The sequence below is a fragment of the Symphodus melops genome (genome assembly GCF_947650265.1).
Source record: "Symphodus melops genome assembly, chromosome: 8".
Lineage (NCBI taxonomy): Eukaryota > Metazoa > Chordata > Actinopteri > Labriformes > Labridae > Symphodus > Symphodus melops.
In genome coordinates this window covers 11,096,383-11,110,289 of record NC_136698.1, presented here as the reverse complement: position 1 = coordinate 11,110,289, position 13,907 = coordinate 11,096,383, and the positions used below count along the sequence as shown (strand labels likewise).

The 13,907-nt window shown below is 38.6% G+C and overlaps 1 protein-coding gene across 4 annotated transcripts in view; it reads right to left on the bottom strand.

Moving 5' to 3' along the window:
* Positions 1 to 9,143: 9,143 nt before the first annotated feature.
* The window catches only part of LOC306828404 (arf-GAP with coiled-coil, ANK repeat and PH domain-containing protein 2-like), a 42,657-nt gene continuing 37,893 nt past the window's right edge, over positions 9,144 to 13,907 (bottom strand). For all 4 annotated transcript variants that reach the window (XM_079350864.1, XM_079350866.1, XM_079350865.1 and 1 more), the window contains one exon: positions 9,144 to 11,159. In XM_079350864.1, the coding sequence (XP_079206990.1) occupies positions 11,056 to 11,159 (104 nt within the window). In that variant the 3' untranslated portion in view covers positions 9,144 to 11,055. The remainder of the gene's footprint in view (positions 11,160 to 13,907) is intronic.

Below are 13,907 nucleotides of genomic sequence, written 5' to 3'. Positions count from 1 at the left end.
GCCTGCAGAGTGACTGTGTTTATTTGAGTGGATATTTCACCAGGCCAGACGGGCATTGAGGGAATATCTCTAATCCCATACATTCAGACAGGTTTACATTTGCAGCACTCAGCAGCTGCAGCCAGTCTGCTCTGTAGTCTGTACAATGTACCGAGTCCACTGTATACATACTAAATATCTCTGAGTAGGAGGTGGGTGGGGGGTTCGACTGTGCCTCCATAAAATTACTTCGTTGATGTCTGGAAGGTCAGAAGTCAAGAAAACTATAATTGTATGTGCTGAAGTCGTATTGCAGCTTCTCTGATCAATGTCTCTATTTTTAGTTTGCTTCAGATGATTCGGTGACTGTTAAAGAGGCTTTCTGTCCACCAAGATGCACTTTAGTTTCTGTAGTTCTTCATCTGAAATTACAATGACAGGCAAGTGTTTCTGTGGCTTTTTTACAAACAAAACTTTATCAACACTTTGGAAAATTATAAAACGTTTAACTAACAAGCTGGCCTTTAAAGTATAATCTGACCTATAAAGACCTTCTTGACTCTGTTTGATTAAAACTCGTGTGGGGTACTTAGTGAGCAGTGAAGACTTCCATCTTTTACAGTATTTTGTGCATGCAGGGCAGAGAATGGAGGATTTTTTTTGATGAAATGGTCCACCGGAGCTGATGTGTATTTTATGATCAACTAATGAGTGAGATGTGACCTCCAGCCGATGATGTTCACAAAAATCCCCAGCTGTTGCCTCAAAGCTTTTACTCTTGTTTCTTATAAGTAGTATTTGGTGCTTTGCAGCAGTTGGAAGCTTGATCCAAATGCAAACGTATCTGTGCTGCTGACTTGCTGTATAAAAATGATAAAATAATTGCAGGTCTAGTTGGAATAATTTTTTTTGCTTGTGACGTGTAAAAAGTTTTTCACATTTGTGTTTCTCATCTGAAGTTGTGCCATTTCCTTTCTAGTTTGCACATTATCAGTTTTAATAGAAACATACATTCACAGTATTGGAAACATGTTTACTCCAATCTGCTTGTTAATCGGCACAAGATTTATTTTTTTACTATCTTGTGGTTTTTGGATTTCCACCACTGGTGCAAACTGCATCAGTTTGAGATTATATTCAGTGAATGAAGCTTCAAGTGGACGACTGGTTTGAGAAGGTGCTGAGAGGTGTTGTTATGGATGTTTAGAGTTTGTTTTTTATGTAGTTGACTGAAGGGGAAAATGCTCTGCTGTGAAGTGAGCGGTAGTCTGAGAATGATGATTTGTTGCTCTTTTACTGTCATCGTAGAATCAACATCTGCACATTTTGGCCAGACATTTAGTCTAATCATTCCCACACTCTGCATTCCCACATACTTAGTCATGAATCAATGTTAAAACTTTACTGACTTCACAATTTTGTATTCATCTGTGAAATTATAATCCAGAGCACACTCCTCTTAAATCTGTCCGGCTTTGAACTCTATCACCAAATCCATCATCATCATCACTCAGCATGTGGTCCAGTGAGGTAGAAGAACAAGCATTCACCGTTTGATATGCTCAACACAGGTCCGCATCTGATTCAACAAATCTTAAATATAGAGAGCGCTCAATCCAAAGCTGAGGTATAAACTTTCTATTAGACGATCACATTCCTGGGGATGCTGTAGCACCATGTAGCCCCCACAAGAGGAAATGTTTAGTCACAGTACAGCCCCCCCCCCCCCCTCCCCCTTCTCTGTTCCACATCTCTTTGTTTCCACGCTCCCTTCCAGCTGAGATGAGGTCTGTTGCAGATTTCCCTTTCTCTCCCTATGTCCAGTAGGGATAGGGTGAATGTGTGTCAGTGTGTGGAAAATCAGCCTTTATTTAAAGCTACATCTTATACTTTCACAGCTTACAGATTTATTCTCTCACATTTTTCTGTGATGAAATCTTCTATCTCTTTATACCTTTGTTTTTACACATAATATTACAAAGAGCTCAGGTATAAAACTACTGCTTTTCTTGAGATAACTTTTGGGCACTGTAGGGCTTTTTAAAAATCAAGCAATTGTTTCCATTATGTTCATACATGCAATGTCATTGTATCTTACGAGCAATTTGAAAATTGGAAACCATTTGAATTGCCTACAAGTTTAAAAAACAACAACCTGGTGGCGCAGCGGCAGTGCGCGCGTCCCCATGTATTGAGGCTATAGTCCTCGCGCGGGCAGCCCGGGTTCGTGTCCGGCCCATGGCTCCTTTTCCGCATGTCTCTCCCTACTCTCTCTCCCTAATTTCCACCTCTTTCCACTTTCCTCCCTCTATAATGAAGATGCAAAATTCCAAAAATAAATCTTTGGAAAAAAAAAAAAACCTGTAGCGATACGCATCAATTTGTTTTCCATTAACATATCTGCATGAGTCAGACTAGCAAGTGAGCTATATTATCTGTTGCTCAAAACCTTTAGCTTTAATTAGTGCTTTTTAGGAAGTGTTACAGAAAGGTTGGACGGCAGGGCTCCATACAAGGCAAAAGGATCCTTCAGTTGCAACCAGTCATGCAAATCAAAAATGTGGAGAGAAGATGGAGGCATATCTGTCAGTAAACTGACAAACCAAACGTGAAGAAAGGAGGAAGAGAACAAGGGTGGTGTTTGTGTGAGCAGAAGGAGCATGTAGTCACCGTCTGAGGATGCAGCATTGCTCAAGGTGTGGATAAAAGGATGGAGGATCAGCTGCACCGACAATACAAACAAACGGACCAATAGCAGGGCTCACTGGTCAGGTTGTTTGGCCTGTGTGGCCGGCGGAGTGGATTGAGGTCTCAGGGAGGTTTTAGTTGAACCAGAGAAGCAGTGAGTGATGTGTTGTTGGTGCATGATAGAGCTCTGGATGGTGCAAACTGTTCTGTTTCCTCTGGATGGAGGCTGATGATGAATAAACTAAGAATGGTGTGGATTTTGGCTTCAGCTGCCTCTGGCTCAAAAATGTCCTTCCATCTGCGACAGAGACCTCCTACGAGAAGGCAACAAACTCTGAAGCAGCTCCAGTGTGAATATTCCAAGTTAACCTTTATTTCTTTTATTTTAACATCCAATGCTTTATCTATTCTGCTAACCTGTTCGCTGTAATCAGTGTTCAATTTCTGCCTAAATTGCTTCCAAGGAATCTTTAGCATTATCAACGAGTGGTTGGTCCCAGAGATTGTTTCTGTCCAGGCAAACAAAAGCTCGAACACATTACACTAAACCAGACAATAACTTAATCACTGTCTTTCATTTCGCCAAAAAAAATTTGGATGATGAAATAATTCATTTACTTTGGGCATAATGAAAAGCCTCTTGACGAAATAAGACTGACCAATGGCTATGCAGAGAACGAAAACAATTTCTAACACAAACTAAAAACAAATTAAATCACAGAAATCAAAAGAAGAGGTCAACTAAGTTTAAAAAAAAATTGTACTGCAAGGTGTGTCAAATCCCATTGTCTTTCTGATTCATCCAGGTTCTCAAGTTCATTTCAGATTTGACCAGCTGTTTGACCAGCTAACACTGGTGTCTCCAGTATGGATAACAACAACAACCTTGCAGCTCTTCAAAGAATCCAGATTTGGTTGCAGTAAAATTTAATTTTTGACGAGTTTCAAAAAGTCAAATAAAAAAACTTTCCAGTTTGTCAAATTGGAAATAAAAAAAATGAGCAGCAAGTCGATGAAATGTTTAGATTACAGTACGGTACCTAGCCTTGGAACCAGAGTTGAGTGTGTGGTACTGACCCATATTTCAAAGAGCACAACATCATGTAGTGCCTGTTTACACCAACCTCTCTGACACACAGTCTACAGTTTACTGTGTTGATGTTCACTTGTCCCCTCTAAACACAGATAGTGCGACTGATGTCAAAACAGTCTGAAGAGTTATATAATGCTCTTTGTCTTTGCTGGCATCTGTCAGCAGCAGCTGGGCAGAAATGGAGACAAGTGGAAGAATTGCATCACATCTCTAGACACCACTTCATTTATGAATTATCTCATTTCAAAGCTCTTAAAGTCTTACATGAAACCACATTGACTGCTGAGCTGCTGGTTCGAGAAACATTCCGTTGGGTTCTCCAATTTCATGAAATTATCTTCAGACACAAACTTTATAGACAGTACTTCCCAGACAACAATTTCTCTCCAGGAAAATCAACATGTTCTGGTGACAATCTGATATAAACAAGAAAACATGCATTTTAGATTTTTCAAGCTTTGTAGAAGCCGAATACCAAATACCAAACTTTTTACAAGCGTTTCAAACCCTCTCAAGATTAAAATCAGCATAAATAAATGAGTGGTTTCAGAGTCAATATATTTTGTGTCTACTATATAAAACAACATATTTATTAGATCAATTCATTGTTGTCATATATACAGTATATAGCTAGTTGAAATAGATCTGTTGACAGTAAGAAAAGAAACAATTTCCAGACCAAGCCTGTTCTCAAATATCTGCTAACAGTTACCACCTTCTTGGTACCATGATCAAGAAGGTGGTTCACCCATGGCGCGGCACATTGCACTGCGGCAGGGCTGACTTATGTGGGAATCTCGACTGTATAATTAGTTAGCTGGGGACTGCATTCGCACTCTCCCCTGATTTTTTCTTTTTTTTTTTAATGGTCCCCCGGGGACAAATCAAGTTTTTTAATTGACTTGAATTGGTATTGAACTGGTCATTTTCCATTGAATAATTCCCAGCAGTAACTGGATGCACAACCAGAAATGATGGTTACAAGGGTCATTTACACTGTAATAAATGATTCTGTAGTAATGTACAATTAACTTAATATATCTGATAAAATGTATTCAATATAATATCTGGCTGTTATGGCAGGTGCTATAAACTAGGTCTCATATGCTGTATCTTAAGAACCATAATAGACACAGACATGTTCTGGGTACCAACACCAAACATCTGCAAGACCCAACTTTATATTCAACTTCAATATATTCATGGGACTTAAAACCAATGCATTTCGAGCTATTAAGGAAAAAACACATTTTGGGGCAGATATCTTGAATATATTGATATTTTGAATGTTGATTCTCTTCCCCATACTACATTGTGCACTTCTAGGACATAAAATGTAATATTAGAATGAAAATATTTGCCTTTATTACATGTGTTGTTGCAGTATACTGCAAAAATTGTTGCTTTTCGCCCACATGTTCCGATATTGACAGCGACAAAGCTAGTCCGTCTCTATTGTCTCAGATGTTTTAATGTTTAGTAAGGCTCAGTTACTCAAAAGAAATTTAAGTAATTGCATTTATTGCATACTGTTCATAGTTTAAAGCAGACTCTGAGCTATGTCTGTTTACTACTCAAAACCTTTTGAGCTGGAATCTTTGAGTCACCTCACAGTTTATTTGTTGTTGTTTCAATTTGACATTAGCAGCATTCATGTTGACATTGCCCTTACAAATAACACTAACTTCATTTCAATCGTTTATAAGTTTGTATTGCTTATTTAGGCAGTTGTGTGTAGTCTACAGAATAATGAAGTTGTCTTCTTAGTTGCACTGACATTATAAAAAAAATCTTTAAAATGCTGAATTTAGTTCTTTTATTATCTATAGTGCCTATCTATTGTAAACTGTGATAAATTGAAGTAACCTGCGACCTCCTTGCCCGCTCTCCATCGTGGGTGTGGGAGGCAGGCGGGTTCAACAAAGATCGCCCCAAAAAAACCAGAAGGGTATCATCATTATTGCCACTGTCATCCCTCGACAAGTTGACATCTTTTCTCCAGATCAAGACAAATGCATGATATATTTGTGGCGTCTCTGCTGCCAGCTCTTTATCGTGACATCTACTTAATATTTTTGTTGAAATTTGGTTTATTTGTTTGTGTGCTTTATTTTAATCTACTCAATTTAAACAGGTCATTATTTAGCAACTGATTTGAGTTATATTAACTCAACTTTAAAAAAAAGTTAGATTTAATTAATAATGTGTGCAATCTGTTGCCTCAATTTTATTGAGTAGTTAATATGTATCTCTTTACACTTCTATCATCTGTAATCTCTTTGGATAAGAGGGCCACGGCTTGGAAGCACCTTCTGCCCGAGTTCCCTTTAGCAGAAGAGGAGAGGTTTGAATGTCTTCTGAGTGTCTGAACAGCTGGGCAGCAGACAGCCTCAGATGGGGAAACCTGCTGGAAAGACTCACAGTTTACCAAAGCGTGGAGCACTGCTCTCTAGGGACGATTAGTCAGGAAAAAAAGTCTTTGCACATGAAAAGATTAAAAAAAAAAAATGGACAGAGCTGGTTCTGACAATTCTGAGAAGGCAGGCTGGAGACAACTAGAAGGGAAATGTGTAAGCTTTTGAGGATATTGTGGAGTGAAAAGCATTTAACTGTCCATTTATTACCAGCATTTATACAATGTAGACATAGCTGTTTGGATTCTTGTACAATGTGGCACCATACTATAAAACTTTAAGCTTTCAGTGTCAGTGTAAACATGGATGAAGTAAATATTAACACTTATGGTCGAGGATGTGGAGGCCGAGACTGTGCTGTGTGTAAATGCTGGAACAGAGGAAGGCTTTTGTCTTTTACTGTGGGTTTTGAAAAACGAACTTCTTACTCCGAGCGTAGCGCCTGTTCAATCTCAGTTCAGTTCATTAGCGGAATAAAACATACTGCGGCTTCACTCTGACTCACTTCAATCATATGAGCACCAAAGAGAAACTTACTTTCTTGTCATTAACTTGTAATGATGAAGTTGTTTGTAAAACATAAACACTTGAGCTTTGGCAATTCTGCCCTCAAGAGGAGACGAGAACAACTTTTAAAATGTGTGTTTGTTGAATGGAGGTCAGATCGATCCCTTCTGATAAGTTTGAGCTAGTCACACACACACACACACACACACACACACACACACACTCCTTTTCAGGTCAAACAGCAGAAAATTAAACAGGTCAATAAGGTTAAACGTCAAATATTAAACCTGCAGATGGTAAAACTATTAACATTTCACTTAAACTACAGTGTTATTGTGTTGCGTGAAAGAAATAGAAGTTGTTGCTTTATTCGGGGAAATAAATGCTTGTTATTTTCTTTGGGAGTTTGTGAAATGATCTCTTTCAGCTCGCGTTTTGTGTTTGAAGAAAGAGAGACATCAGTCACTGCTGGACTCTGACTTATCAACATGGAAATGTTGAGTTCTTTGAAACAGTCCGAGCCGCATTAATGGAGCTTGGCCCTTCTCAGCATTTGCTCACATGGTGTTTTAATGGAGGGAAACGTCTCCAGCGGCGGCCCTTCACTTCTCCACAGGCAAGCAGACCGCACACTTACTGGAAAATGCTCGATGGCCGATTCAGAGAGCGAAGACCACAGGCTGGGCACAGTTCGACCAGGAAGAATGAGAAAAATCAGATCATTCAATTCAGAATTTATTTCTTCAATGGCTGCTTGATGTTAGCAATGAAAGTGACCAGTTCAAAGAAAATACTCGCAGCAGGGATCTACGCTTGTCCTTTTAGTCAGCTGGTCAGTTTGAAAGAGATAAGATGAACAAAGATATGCATCAAATTAAGACAATAAATAGTTTTAACAGAGCAACTCCTCTACATTAAACCAAGATTAGGCTGCTGAGAAGATCAGTTTTACAAAACAATTAATCACCAGTTATTTAAATAAAGAATAATTCGAACAGTTCCTGTCATAATTGAGTTTTAACAGATTCAGATTACAGCTGAAGAGCTAAAATAACTAACACCTGTGAAACACAAGAATTGTGAAGGTTTATTTGTTTACTTGTGAATATTATCTTTTGTGTTACGCTTGAAAGTCTTTACTTGTTCAGTTATGTTTGGACCACAGGAGGATTCATCTGCAGTAATGGAACATTTGAAATGTGAATAAAGTGAAAAATCTGCTTCAGCAATGGACACTAAACAGAACAGTTAAACTATTTAAAAATGTAATCTATTGTATTGTCATAAGTTTCTGTTCTTTCTTCGGTAAAGCATTTGGAGCACGGTGCTGAATGTTTTTTTATGTAAGAAAGGTGTTATATAAATAAAGTGTTGAGTATAGAGTTAAGTCATTTCCAAAACTTCCCGTCCTCCTGTCTCCCCTTCATCTCTCTGTCACATCACAGTTCAGACGTTTGAAGTTTGTTATGAATCTCGATGTGATGTGACGTCTTTCTGAGCATGTTCTAAATGTTTAAGATAGGCTGTCTACTTCACTTCCACTGAGGTAAGTCATGATTACACACAGCTTTCTCATTTCAAGACAGTGACAGATATAAAACACAGATGAAAGTCACACAGTAGTACACCGTCTAACAATTCTGTCATTTAGAGAGCAGCTCCCTCTGCTGGATGGAAGATCACACTGCAGTTACCTGCGTTTATATATATATATATATATATATATATATATATATATATATATATACACACACACACACACACACACACTAGATGACTCACTCGCGCTGTTCGTCGATGGGGAGCGATGTAGCAACATGGCAGCCATCTTGGGTCAGGCAGCTGTCCCCGCTCAGTACAATACAAACCTATAAAGGATTGAAATGAAGTTTTTGTTCTTTGTAAGGGCAATGTCAACATGAATGCAGCTACTGTCAAATTGAAACAACAATATGACGCTTTTTGCATCACATGAAGAAAACTTTTAAGCAAAGAAAAACACTTTTTTCTCGTCTCAGGGCAAAATGAGGGCTGGATTCACGACCATTTAACACTATTACCATGTTTCTAATGATACAAAGCTTCATGTTAATGGGTGAAGTATCCCTTTAAGAGTATTTCTGTTGAAGCTCATCACTCACCTTCCGTCTGCTACCATAGAGCGCAGTACGTCGGCTGCCTGACCCAAGATGGCCGCCACGTTGCTACGCCGGAGAATCCTGCACGAGTCTAGTGTTTTTATATATCTATGCGCCCAACAAGCTGAAACAATGGAGGAACGAAGTGCTGACCAGGAAACGAGAAGCCTTAAATTAAAATGTTAATTATTGAGAGCATACCGTTGGAATTCCTGAGTACAATAATCAAGGCATGATTTATCTGAAGGTCAAATAAACTCAAAGACATTTTGACTAAGAAAATAGTTCTATTTAAAAAAAGAAAGAAAGAAATTACACACCTAATAAATCATCAGTCCATATGTATTGACGTTTATGTTGACATATTACAGGTAGAATATACATGACATGTATACTGGTGTAATGATGGACAATATAAAATGAGATAAAAATCACTGAAGGATACAAAGAACAGCATTTACAGAAGCGTATAAATGATTCAAGTACCACTAACTTTATACTTCACTTGCTCTGGAGAGTTTCAAACATCTGTACAAAATGTACAAGATACTCAAAAATGTACAAGAATTGTATCCCATGTTGCGATGAGGCTTCATGTTTTTTAAGGTCAAACTGCTTTCCTTAAGTGTCATGAAATGTGCACAATTCACGTGTAGCTTTGAACAGTTCATGAATTATACGATGGTGCATTCACTTAGGTATAACTTTATGAGATGTGATGTTTTTTGACAGCTCACATTTTAAAGATTGAAAGACATTTGTGGAAATATTTCTCGCTTTAAGGACATTTTGTAAACTGATCTAGAAAATGTTGAACTCTGAATTTGTCTGAAACAAATTCCTAAGAAAGTTAACTTGCACAGAAACAAAGAAAGTGTCCAGACACTTTGAAATCATTCTTTTTGGTTATCTGCTGCAGAACTTATCCGTGGTTCACAGTGCATATGGTGTTGATCGTTTATCCATACAGTTTCTGTTGTTAAAAGAAAAGACTGATTTCCATTCCGTTGACAAAGAAGCTGCAAAATGAGTGATGCCTGGGTTTGAATCCACACTTGCTGTAACTACAGTATGTTTCCAATATTAAAACAAACATCACTCGGTTTAACTTGAACTGGGCAGATTTTATAGGGATTATTCCCTACAAATTCAACCAAAGAAGGAACACACTGCCTGAAAAGTACAGGGTCATTGTGTTTTTCAGGGTCACTCTAAAATCTATGGGACTCAAAAGGCCACATGAACACTTGAAGTGCCCACAGCAGCGTGAGGCTCCGTTGAGTCTTATACCAGCATGAGACTTAACCCAACAACAATGCTCAACAGCTCCTTGGCCTCACAGATGTTCTGCAGATGCTGCTGTGGTGACGACATGGACAATACAAATCATTCAGAGAACCTTGATGGAAAAGAACTAACCTTAACGAATCCTAAAATGCTATTTAACATTACAGAAGCAGAGATAACATATTGACTTTTATCATTACTGTACATTGTTTAACAAATCAGAAACTTAACATCAAACTGGCAAACATCAGTGGTGATTCAGGACAAAGGGGTCCGTTCAAAGGACTTAAAGCGTACTACTAAGTATACACTGAAGAGAGTGCTAAAGCAACAAATAAAAGAACCCTGTTGCGAGTGCATTTGTTGAATTCTGCTGTAAAGTTGAAGTATTTAAAAAAAATGTAAATATAGGATTTTACAGTCCACTAACATGTGTACAGATCTGATGCAGTAAAATTAGGTGTTTATATTTATAAAAACACTTCTTTAAAACTTCTTCTATCAAGAAGTGTGACAAAACTTGACAGTTAAAGTAAGAGACAGCCTTGAAGGCAACTCTACATTCAATGAATCATTGAATTTTTTTCATGGCTTTGCACCTTTTAAAGGCTCCAACACTGTACCAATCACAATCAACAGGGAAGCTCAGCTTTGGTTTGAAGAAATGGAGGTTTGCTGTTCACACAAGTTCCCCGAAACATGAATGAAATGCATCCACAGGCTGATCACAGCCCACAAGGTCAATTAATACAATTTGATGACAGAGAGCTTTTTTTCCATTTGAAATGTGTTGATGACTTGAGTCCAGCTGCGGCCGCACAAACCAGCTCTGATCATCACTGGTGTGGAGGGAAAGAGGGGAGGACATTCTTCCAGACGTCATTTTGTCTCCGTCTGGTTGAGTAGACATTGTCTCTGAGTGCTAGTGGACGGAGTAGTTGTTGTTGTGTCAGGGTCTTTGTGGATCGTACTGCTGGTAGCGGTTCAGCTTATCCGGGTCGTTTGAGGCCATGTGAGTAAAATCCTGGAAAATGTCCTGATAGGTTTCGTCTCCTGTAAGAGAAACACGGACACAAGAATAAGACGCTGTACAGTCAGAGCCACGCTTCCTAATATTTGCAGATCACTTCTTTTTTTTCCTCAATTTATTCCTCAGAAATAAATACATTTAAACTGAACTATCTGAATGAGGGAAAGTAGCTCAACTTCTGTCAGGATGGTTCATATAATTTAGAAAAAAGATCAACTTGATCTGGAAACAGGCAGCTTGATTTAAACAGACCTCAACAAGAACAACTCAGAAAAGTCAAAGACAGATCCCACTAGCAGATAAAACTACAGCACAAACATCCGATGACATCTGACTGGGATGATTTAGACTTATTCATACAAACAGATTTATGTGCGATTAATATGCAAGTGTACAGAAAGATACAAATACCCACAGAGAAGTGCCCATGCACAGCGACAGATTCATCAGCACAAGAATGGAAAAGAAAAAGTGGGCCATACCTGTCAGAGTGTCAGCGAGGCTTGAAATATGAAACAGATCAATGCAGAGGCAGAAAACAAAGAGCATTAACAGTAAAAGCAAAAACCGCCAAAAGGGTTTTTTCCCAAGCAAACAGAGATCGAGTCAGAAATAAAAGACAAGCCCACAGAGGTATGTTTTTGATAACAACTGTATTGTGTTTAAAGTGCAGGAGTTGATGTACAAAAATACAGTTGTGTTGGCCTCAGCACCCCCAAAGAAACTGAAGAGAACAGAAGAAAGGCACAAACTCTGGGGAGGAGAGTGACAGAAGACAAGCAAAAATAAAGTACGAAAGAGAAGAAGAGTGTGTTGTGAAAGAGACGACAGCTTCCTCTAACACCAGAGAGGTCGGTCACAGCCGACTTCTTAACGTTTGTGAATCAAACTTTTGAAAACTACAGGAGGGAAAAAACAACATTCATCAAAAAAAATATCAAAAAGATGGCCAAAAAAATAGTAATCTCTAAATATTTTAAAAAAAATCAATGTTTACATTCTAACAAAAACCAGAGAGCAACGTGCAGGCTGAGCAGCGGCGCTCTCCTGCTCTCCATGAAACACTCGAATAAAACTGCAGATTCTAAGAAAAGGTGGAGGGAGGTGATGAGCTCGCTTTTCCTCTCACACATTAATCTTAAAAAAATCTCTTTGACAGTTCATTCACTCATCAACTTATTGGACACGCTGATGAAGAGACTGTCAAGTATGCCGACAGCTAACAAATCCTTTCATAATAAAACCAACACTACATTTGGATCAGATACTTCAGACTCCGCTCCTTTAAACCTTCTTCTCCTCTCATGATCAGAGTTTCTGTTCTACCATCAACCACTGCACATGCTAAAGAAACAAAGAATACATAGAGACATTTAGGACAAGTTAAGTGTCATTCTGTGTCATTCAGGTCCAAACATTCCCAATGTACTTAAAAAAAAAAAAAAAAAAAAAAAAGCAGTATTCAGGCTAAAAATAGTCTGGCTACTTAAAAAGCAGCATGTCTAGCCCTCAACATAAGATGCTCAATTCTTCAACACCGCCCCCCCCTCCTTCCTGTGGTGGACACGCAAATCCCTTTTTTCTTACAATCTGAGGCATCATCTACTGTAAAAAATGCACGTGCCAACACAATCACTTATCTCTGCCCCAAACTACTGAACGCATCCCCCACAAAAGCCAGACATTCGAACCCTCTCTTATTGCCTCAGCAGCACCGGGACGTGCTGCGTTATTAACAAAAAAGGTGAAAGTGAAGAAGACAGAAGATTTGAATCAAAGTGCTTCGGTGCCCTCGGAGGATGTGAGGCTGCGTGAAGTGGAGCGAAGAGATGAAAGTCGGGGTTTGTTTCTATAATTCATTCACTATCTGTACACTCATCAAACGTCACACTCTCAGACTCGACTCTACTGTTTTGTAAAGCTCACATATTATCAAGTTCAACATTAGCTAGGAGCACTACGTGATAAAGATGTATACATGGTTACATTTGTTTATACTATTGCACTTGTTGCTTGATGATGTATCATCCTCGGAGTGAAAAGCCACAAACATTCAGTACCATCAACAGGATGGCACTAACAAGCCTTCGCCATCTTACAATTCAGGACTCCCCATGATTACGGACGATGCACATTGAAACGACTAATATCTGAGACACAATATTGCCATAACACGAAGTCACTATCACACGATCAGAACAAAAAAAACACAAAGACGTGAGCAAAGAGCCCCTCGTGGCTCTCGCTCCTGTGCAACCAGTCACTCCTAACCCGGCTGATTCTGTCAGACTATAAAGCAATCTACATGATGCACGTCATTTACAACATTTACATTTAGTATAGTCAGTATATGGCTCCTTTGTTTATCTTTAGAAAAGAGAACTGCTCTAAAATAGACGTTTTTCTGATCAGGCATGTAACAACATCAAGATGCATTAAGTTTGAACATCCAAACAGTTGAACAAAGTAAACAGGCTGTGAAGACAGTAGTTGCATAACCATTAGGAGGAATGTGCAGTAAAAGAAATCCCACAGGTCAATTTTTAAATAAAACATTGAGATCTGTAGACACACGCTGTACCTCTCCACACTGATACACAAGTTTAAAAAAAAAAAAAAAAAAAAAAAAGTCATTCAAATGTCACAATTATTGCCAGACTTCTGCAACTTTGAGGTCCGAGTGTCCCTGGATACTGGTGGCAGTTACTGGGTCGAGATCTTTTTTTTTTTTTTTTTTGCTGAAATACTGGGAGTAATAACAGAGACACAAT